This window comes from Bison bison, unplaced genomic scaffold (genome assembly GCF_000754665.1).
Source record: "Bison bison bison isolate TAMUID 2011002044 unplaced genomic scaffold, Bison_UMD1.0 scf7180017864338, whole genome shotgun sequence".
Lineage (NCBI taxonomy): Eukaryota > Metazoa > Chordata > Mammalia > Artiodactyla > Bovidae > Bison > Bison bison.
Window position 1 is genome coordinate 1,687,025 of NW_011494910.1, and position 9,660 is coordinate 1,696,684.

At 52.4% G+C, this 9,660-nt stretch overlaps 1 protein-coding gene across 1 annotated transcript in view; it reads left to right on the forward strand.

Annotated features, from left to right (window-relative positions):
* Positions 1-3,149: 3,149 nt before the first annotated feature.
* Positions 3,150-9,660, forward strand: part of SOX13 (SRY (sex determining region Y)-box 13) — a 29,031-nt gene continuing 22,520 nt past the window's right edge. Inside the window, exon 1 of the mRNA XM_010854152.1 lies at positions 3,150-3,983. Coding sequence (XP_010852454.1) covers positions 3,862-3,983 — 122 coding nt within the window. The 5' untranslated portion in view covers positions 3,150-3,861. The remainder of the gene's footprint in view (positions 3,984-9,660) is intronic.

Sequence of the window (9,660 nt, forward strand, 5' to 3'; positions counted from 1 at the left end):
CCAGACGGCCTGTGTGGCCTTGGGCAAGTAACAAAAGCTCTCAGAGTCTCAGTTTCCTCATCTGTAACATAGGGTGACAGGAACCACTGCAGACAGGTAAGAGAATAATTGCAGTCCAGTCAAGTACTAGAGGCCAGGGGTGTCCAAGGGCTCTGGAATGCCCTGGAGGAGCAATCGGCTCTTCTAGGATCTTTAGGGAGTGATTCATAAAGGAGGAGCAGCCTCATTTAACTCATTAATTTCTTCCGTTTTGACTGCGCTGGGGCTTCGTTGCTCTGCGCAGGCTTTCTCTAGCTGCAGCGAGCAAGGCTGCTCTTTTTTCTGTGGTGCGCGGGCTTCTTGCTGAGGGTGCTTCTCTTGCTGCAGAGCAGAGCACAGGCGCTGTAGCTCCAGCTTGGTGGCTGCGCTGCACCGGCCCAGTGGCCTCGCGGCATGTGGAATCTTCGCAAGCAGGGATCGAACCTGTGTTCCCTGCACTGGCAGGTGGATTCTTAGCCACTGTGCCACCAGGGAAGTCCAAGGAGGGGCAACATTTGAACTGGGCTTGGAGTGAGGTCTGGGTGTTTTCTGCTCAAGAATGTAAGCCTTTCAGGCATAGGCACCCTGTGAGCTGCAGCCCTGAGGTGTGAAGGCGCCTGTTCGCACCTGCATTAGGGTCTGTGAGCCTCAACACTGGAGGCCAGGCCAGGCTCCAGAGGGCCCTGGCCGTGGGTGAAGGGGTTTGAGCTCATCCATAGCCTGCTCCAGGGTCCTGTATCTTTCTTTCTCCTCCCACGCCAATACCTTATGAACCACTCAGTGTCACTCTGGAATGCTCTTCAACTTATAGAGAAGCAGGATGGTTCTGTAAAAACACCGTGGAGTCTTAGAGTCAGAAAGTTCTGGACTGGAAGCTTTTGGTTTTTGAATCTTGAGGTTGGGCCGTTTACCTAAATTCTCTGAGCTGCATTTTCCTTACCCATAAACTGAGGCAGTGGGTTGTCCTTTTTGGCAGTCATTGTAGCCATTGGAAGGAAGTGCTTCCACACAGCAGTTGCCCAGGATTTGCCTCATGGGAGCTGTTGGGGCTGCTCTCTGCTTGGTCTTGCCAGTGCCATCACCCTTCCTGTGCCTAGGTTTCTATATCTGTAGGGGGGAAACGGTGCTCTGTTTACTTCCTTCCTTGATTTTCCAGCTGGTAACGGGTCAGGCTGCCCACTTTCTGGGTCAGGCCTGACACCCAGGGCCAGAAGGATCAGCGGCAGCCTTCCCAGGGCGCTAGCTGGGCCTGCTGGACCGAGTGCAGTGCTGACCTCCCATAGTCCGGCCCAGGTGCTGCCCCCTAGGCAGCAGTGGGTTCCTCGTCCTGCCTTTCCCGCAGCTCCCACAGGCCCTCCAGGTTCCTCTGGCCATTGCTCTGTGAGTGCTTGTGGGGCCAGTGGGCGCTGAAGGCCTGTGGACCCCAGAGGAGACCAAGGCCTGCTCTAGACTGTGTCCTCGGGCCTGTCACGCCACCGCTAGGAACCTCGCTTTTCCCATCAGCAACTCGGGAAGGACCACTTGTACCCTTCCTGGGAAAAACTGTGTTGCTGTAGCAGTAGAGTCAGATGAGGATGAAGACAGCTACCCTGGTGATTTTTGTTGCAGTTTCAAAATCCGTTTGTGGAGTTAGTCACAGTTCTGCATCTGTTCTTGGTGGTGCCTTCCACGCACAGGTCCTGCCATGTGGCTCATCTCAGGGATGCCTCGTGAAACCTTGTCAGTTAGGAAGGGCGGAGGGTGCCTCATCCCTCGCTTTGTGCATTGGGAGACTGGGACTCATAGGCAGGGTGGTGGAGCCTCTTAGTTCGACACTGACTGTGGGTCTGAAGAGATGAGGCTGGTCCACGGGGCCAGTGTGCCACGTGGCAACGCACGTGGGAACCATGGTGGGGTGTTTGCAGGAGCCCCTGGCCTGCTGCCCCTGGTTTGGGGGAACTGGTGATGGGAAAGGGCTAAGGGCATCAGGGAATGCCTGGGGTCTGAGGGCCTCTTGACAGCTGCAGGGAGCCCGTCCTGGGCCCAGATCTGGAAGGATAGTTGCCTTGGCAGAGGCCACCATCCTCCTTCCCTCCTTTCATTTGCTACCTTGGCCATGCTCCGTTTTGTCTCTCTCCTCTGTACTCAACGTTTCTCAAGTAGCCTTCCTGGAGAGGTGAGGTCAAGGAGAGACGTTGATACGAAGGGGAAGGCGGGAAGATGGACTGGGAAAGTACTCTGCAGTACCCTGGCCAGGTGGTCAGATAGTAGCTTCCTAGGTAACCCTGGAAACAGCTTGAGTAAGAGACAGGCAGAAAAAGTAGAGGCGACACTTGGATTCTTCTGAGGGCTGTGTACATATTTACATATAATTTGCATATAACCAGTACAGTGAACACGATTTCTATAATGTATACCTAGCCACATTCACATTTGCCTCTTACTGTTGCTCTTTTCAAAGATGTCCGCCCCTGGCTCTTTGCTCTTGTCCAGCCTCACTCCTGCTCTGTTCTCCCAGCCCCTTCGCAGAGGGCAGGGAACGCTTTCGGGGAGGGACAGACAGCCAGCTTCACGGCAGCCTGCTGTCGATCGCCCTCCCCGGGGTGAGCACAGGAGGTGGTCCCCAGTGACCCCCACCTGTGAGTGGGACTCTGCGCCTTCGTGTTAGGTGCACAGAGTTTGGCACTTAGCAAGTGCTCAGTGAATCTGAGGATAAATTGAGCTTAGCAATGAGGAGGGACCTTGGAAAACAGACGTTTCCTGTTCAGACTCCTCGGCCCCAGCTTTTGTGCCTGAAGACAGGTGAAAGTGAGCCTCTGGGGAGCAGCTTTCTCCCCTGTGGCCAGAGGAGGCATCTCTTTCTCTTCTTGGTCTTGCGGAAATAGTGGTGTGGATGCTGCTGCTGCTGCTGCTAAGTTGCTTCAGTCGTGTCCGATTCTGTGCAACCCCATAGACGGCAGCCTACCAGGCTCCCCCATCCCTGGGATTCTCCAGGCAAGAACACTGGAGTGGGTTGCCATTTCCTTCTCCAATGCATGAAAGGGAAAAGTGAAAGTGAAGTCCCTCAGTCGTGTCCGACCCTCAGCGACCCCATGGACTGCAGTCTACCAGGCTCCTCTGTCCATGGGATTTTCCAGGCAAGAGTACTGGAGTGGGGTGCCATTGCCTCCTCTGTAGTGCAGATGAGAGGAGCAGAAAAGAAGGGCCAGGCCTTCTATGATGTTGTTTTTCAGATTGAGAGTCTGTTATTAGCAATTTATGATGGCCAGGTTTGCAGCCAAGCACGTTCTGTTCTCCAGTGTTGAGGGGAGACTTGCAGGGCCTTAGCAAGAGGCTCAACAGGAAAAACACCCGGGTCGCTAATTTCAGGACCGACCATGCAGGGCCTCAGCCTGTGCTGGCGGCAGCTTTAGCGCAGGGCCAGTTTGAGCCCAGCCCCATGTGGGGAGATGCCCTTCTGAGTGGCACGGCCTCCCCACGGGACCGCAAATGGCTCCTGTAAGTGGAAGGAGCCCCCTCCCACCTCGGCCCACTGGGTCTTGGGTTGCTGATTGCTTTCTGTGAAATGAGGTCAGGACAGTGATGAGAGCAGAGTCACTGTAGTTTCTTGAGACGGCAGGGCCTGGGAACACTCCTACAGAGAAAGAAGAGCGGCTGTGTGAGAGAAGACCCCGGAAGAGGGGCAGCGGGCAAGATGACCACCCTTGTGGAAAGAATGGTGCACAAGCAAAGCAACCCCCTTTCTGCAAAAGAGCTGAGCTGGTGGAATTTAGCTCAGCGGCCGCGAGATCGGGGCAGTAGATAGCGCTCTGCGGGCGCAGGGCCCGTGTGTGTGCAGGTTGTCGTGTGGCGTCCCGGAAGACCATGGAGAGGCCAGGAGCAGCACCTGTGGCGCCCCCTCCTCCAGGCTGGCCTCCGCGCTTCCCTGGATTCCTCACCAGTCCCCGTTCCTGGAAGCAAGCCCCCTTTCTCCATCCGTTCCTCATGTAAGTCGGTTTCATTCTTTCTGTGATTTCCCTTCATTCTGTTCCCAACTGTTTGGCTTTGACTAGAAGCAGCCACATTAGCCATTCTTCAAGGGGTCCGCATCCCCCAGGTGGCCGAAGTGCCAAAGGGCAGAGAGCTTTGGTTGGCGGGGGGCTTCTCGGGGTCAGGTACAGTGCTGCCTGATCCCCGGCCTCTGCTTCATGCCTGGGAGGAGCCTCGTCTGCTTCCGGAAGAGCGAATCTCTCAAGTAGCCATTTCTTGCATCCCAAGCATGTCTCCAAGCTTGCTGCCATCAGATGGTTGTTGAAAGGCAGACTCATTGGAAGGATAAGAAGCTTTTGTGGGACTCCGGAAAGAGCCAAGGGTGAGAACGTAATGCGTTGGGTAGTGGGGGAGAGAGATGCTGGGCAGTGAGAGAACTGGCCTGGTTTCCAGCTGTGAGGATTCACTGTTATCTTATTATCCTCACACAGCTGACGGCCACTCGGTCCTGAAGCAGATTCCCTGTCCTGTCTTCTGTGGGTTGACATCCTTTTCTCCTGCTAGCTCAAGGCTCTTGCCAGGGGTCCGTGAAAGCGTGAACTCAGGTCTGATCCAGCATGGATAGGTTTGTTAGCTGTGGAACACACGCTCTGGGCCGAGCACGAGACTTGGGGCTCCACTAGCAACCCCCATCCCCTGCTAAGACAGATGTTAGTAAGGCGCCTCCGTGCCAGGTGCCGTGGAACAACGGCGACTAAGCTACCAGCCAAGAGGTTGAGGAACCCTGCTGGGGTAGAAACAGGGTCGGGGGGTGAGCTTAGAGAGCAGTTTGGAAGAGATCTTCAAGGTCAGAGGGAATCTTGAACGCAGGCCAAGGAGCCGAGACTTGGTTGACAGTGAGGAAGCAGAGAACGTCAGAATGGGTGGCTCATTCATTGAAGCCGAAACCTCTCTCTGTTCTGCAACAAAATTCCAGCAGAACCCTGTGCTTTTTCTTTCCATTCAAAGACATTTTTGCTGCTTTCAAATTGTGCTGAACCACCTGGTAACAGAGACAACTCTCCTTCCCCCGCAGGGCTCTGGGCTCCCAGGATCGGGACCGAGCCTGGCAGCCTGCGGAGGGGATGTTCCTTCTCCTGGTCTCATGACCACACTCACCCGGGCTTCAGTCCCACGGGTGAGTGAGTGCAGCCAACTTTCTGAGATGTGCCATTTCTCCATAAATGAGCAAACTCATTTTGTTCAGGCTTGATGAACGTTAATCTCTAGATGTCTTTTTTAAAGGCAATGGTTTGATATATTTTTTAACAACTAAGATATTCAGAGTATGGATAAGTTTTCAATTCAGTTCAGTCACTCAGTGTTGTGGCTTCCCTGTCCATCACCAACTCCCAGAGTTTGCTCAAACTCATGTCCATCGAGTCACTGATGCCATCCAACCATCTCATCCTCTGTCGTCCCCTTCTCCTCTCACCTTCAACCTTTCCCACCATCAGGGTCTTTTCAAATGAGTCAGTTCTTCACATCAGGTCGCCAAAGTATTGGAGCTTCCACTTCAGCATCAGTGCTTCCAATGAATATTCAGAACTGATTTCCTTTAGGATGGACTGGTTTGATCTCCTTGCAGTCCAAAGGACTCTCAAGAGTCTTCTCCAACACCACAATTCAAAAGCATCAATTCTTCGGCTCTTGGCTTTTTTATGGTCCAACTCACATCCATACATGACTACTGGAAAAACCATAGCTTTGACTAGACCTTTGTTGGCAAAGTAATGTCTCTGCTTTTTAATATGTTCCCTAGGTTGCCCATAGCTTTCCTTCTAAGAAGCAAGCATCTTTTAATTTCATGGCTGCAGTCACCATCTGCAGTGATTTTGGAGCCCAAGAAAATAAAGTCTGTCACTGTTTCCATTGTTTCCCCATCTATTTGCCATGAAGTGATGGGACCGGATGCCATGATCTTAGTTTTCTGAATGTTGAGTTTTAAGCCAGCTTTTTCACTCTCCTCTTTCACTTTCATCAAGAGGCTGTTTAGTTCTTCACTTTCTGCCATAAGGGTGGTGTTATCTGCATATCAGAGGTTATTGATATTCCTCCTGGCAATCTTGATTCCAGTTTGTGCTTCATCAGTCTGGCATTTCGCATGATGTACTCTGCATATAAGTTAATAAAGCAGGATGACAATATACAGCCTTGACATACTCCTTTCCCAATTTGGAACCAGTATGTTGTTCCTTGTCCAGTTCTAACTGTTGCTTCTTGACCTGCATAAGCTTTACTCCATACCTCATCATGTGAAGGCACTGGGTGGGGGTGGGGAGGAGACCAAACCCTACCCACCAGGAAGCAGTAATCTGTCTCAGGAGGTAAGACAGGAGCATTGGAACCAGCTGCGTTGTGAGAACAGAGCTTTTAGCTGAGTGGGCCAGGGCCCCAGAACTCTTTTTCTTTTCTTTTTTAATATTTGTTTTAAATTTTTATTTATTTATTTATGTGGCTACTCTGGGTCTTAGTTGTGGCATGTGGGATCTAGCTTCCTGACCAGATATCGAACTTGGGCCCCCTGCATTGGGAGCTCAGAGTCTTAACCACCGGGCAACCGGAGAAGTTCCGTATCAGGACTCTTGAAGACATTTTTATCTCTGTGGGCTTGGTTTCAGAGGCTGGGTGCAAGGTGGAGTTAGACAGATCCCTCTTTGCATCCTATCTCTGCTTCTTCTGAGCTGGAAGATTTCTGGTAAATACTAGAACTTTCTTTGAGCTTAGTTTTTTCACCTACAAAGTGGGAAAAGAATAATACCTACCTCCCAAGTTTAAAAGGATTCAATGAAGTGATGTTATATATTACAGTGTCTGGAGTATACTAGATTCCAGTTAGTGGGAGCTGATGTTAGTATCATGGCCATCATGGTGGTGGTGTTGGGATGATGGTGCAGCTCTCCTGCAGACTGTCTGGATGTGGGGGCAACTCCTCCCTTGGGTCATGGGCATGGCTTCCATGCGATTTGGGAAAGGGAGAGTGTGGTGAACAGACTCCGTCAGCTGTGACACCTCTCTCAGCCCCCCATCAAATTCTTCCTTCAGATGTGTACAGATGTGCCACGTGACCCTGGCCAAGTTACTTAGCCAATCTGTGCTTCAGCTTCAGGAATTATAAATTGCTGCTGACAATCATACCTGGTACTTAGAAGATTGAATAAAAAGGGTTACCTGGAAAATTCAGACACTGTCTGCTATGGGGGGCGGTGGGGGTGGAGTTCTTATCCAGGCATTTGCTGCTGTTACTATTGCTGTGATTACTCTGCTACAGGAGTGACCCATACACTCCTGTAGCCCAAAGAAACAAGGGCAAGAGCTGCTAACCCAGGTGATCCCGGACCTTGGAGCAGGGGTAGGGTGTGGGGTGGAGGTGGGCTCGGGTGTGGACCCCAGCGTGTGGACCTCACTGTGCCGGCGCTGGAGGGCAGCCCAGAAAAGACGGTGAACTTTCTCACCCACCACCTGCAGGCAGGGTGTCGCCAGGTGGAGCATAAATGATAGTTTGGCTCAGCGGGTACTGCCTCTTGTCCTTTACCCGGTGTTGTCCCTTGATCAGGTCACTAAGGGTGACAGTTCCACACCAAGTAGAATGGACTTTTGCAAAACTGGTGAAATTCGCTTGTAAGTCTGAATCGCTTGAAAGCATGAAACCACTGCATTCACCAGACCCAACCAACTGCTGGTGAATTTTTATAATTCATAGTAACAGACCGCCTTTAACTAACCTTTGGACTCTGGGCACTCCAGAGCTCCTGCAGGAACCCAGCAGGAAGTGGAGGCTGTCCCCCAGCACCCTGCAGCAGACAGGGCTGATTGGTTTGGGTGCACCTGCGGGGAAGCTGCCTTTTCTCCAGAGTCCTTGTGCTGTGGTTTTGGATTGGAGGCAGGTGGACCTTCTGTGGGATTTGGCTTCCACCCTTTAGCTTCAGGTGCCTCAATTATAAAACAGGTTTTGTTGCTACCAAAAATGCCTGTGAGGTGCTTAGCTGGTGCTCACTCAGAAACGTGGCAGGGGCTGCCACTGTCTTTCTGCTGATGCGGGCTGCGGCCTGAAGGTGGGAACCAGGGCCTTAGCCGCACCTGTATTTCGGCAGCATCAAAGACCTTGGAGCCCTCCCCGACTTAAAGTTTTATCTCTGAGAGAAGAAATAATCATTTATCCCACGAGCAAATGGAAAAACTGAGACCTTGCAAGTTTGGGTGGTGTGTCCCAGGCCCCACAGTGAGTTCCAGGTGTCCAAACCCCTAACAGTTGTAGGGGGGTTTCTAAACCATCAAGTGTGTGAAGCATTTTGACATTTAGAAAATCACTATGCTGAGGCTCCAAGCCACACAATGTGTATGTTGACTGCCAATTCATAGATAGGAAAACTGAGGCTCAGAAAATTAGGACTTACCTAGGATTGTACCTTGATTTTTGTGGCAGAGCTGGGGCTCCAGCTCAGACCTCCGGCCTCCAAATCCAGGGTTCACTTCCACCGTGCACTCAGAGTTATCACGTGGGTCTGTGTGATCCTCTCTGCAGTGACTTTTCCCCTCCGAGCAGGTAGATCTGTTAGGGTGACTAGTCATGAGCCAGCAGGGAGAGGGTTAAATTCCTTCCTAAGCGAGGGCAGGTTTTGAGCTGGGCACCTCTAGTGACCCCGTCACTGACCCTCACCCCGGGTCAGGGAGCGGGCTGTGGGGGAAGGGAAGGAAAGCAGCTCTAAGGGCTGGGTGGGGACGCTCATCTCCCTTCTTCGCTGGACAAAGACGGACAGGTGCCAGTGGTTCTTCCCAGTCTCCATAGACAGTCCCTAAGGTTCCCCTGTGGTGGACGGCCATCAGCAGGGCCTACCTTCTCACTCAGGCCCTGGGGCCCGGGCAGCGCTTAGAGACATTGGAAGCCCTGTGATGTGTTCTTGGGTAAGTGGGAGCTGGGCTAGTTTTTTTACCTGTAAAGGCACCAGTAATAGAGAATGAAACTATCAAATGACCCTTCTGGCTGGATGGGACTTTGGTCCCCGCCTGTGATTCACTAAAGAGGAGAAGGAAGATCAGGGTGGCCCACAGAAGCCAGCGTCTCTGACGTAAGTGGTGACTGAACACTGGGAAGGCTTCTCCATTCCCTCCTCTCCCCAGGCGGCCCCCACCCCAGTCACCCCCTCTGTTAGCTCAGACCTATTTGAAAGCATGTGTTTGAGTTATTGTCCCTGTGTCCTCCCTAGATGGACCTCAAGGAGGTCGAGAGCTGTAGAGTAGACTGCCCAGGGCTGCTCAGCAAGTCGGGGATGGGGAGAGCTGTTCTGGAAGCCAGGCGTCACCCAGCACTTTCCTTGAGACTGCCACCCCAAGAAGGACAATTGAGGAAAGGATTTCCAGGAAAGCAAGGAGCTGACTTAAAGGAAGTGAGCAAAATCTCTTCCTCCATCCCCGCCTTCCTGCCCCCAGACCCTTCCCCTCCCCATTGCTGCTGCTAAGTCACTTGAGTCGTGTCCGACTCTGTGTGATCCCATAGACGGCAGCCCACTGAGGAATTCTTAATACACCTGTCTCTGAGTGGCAGGGAAAAGCCTTTAATTGTACCTAGAGGCGAGGGAGGCACTGAAGGGAAAGCCTGCTGACTGGTGGGGCAGGTCCCAATCTGTCTGGCTCTGGCCCTTATGGACACTTCAA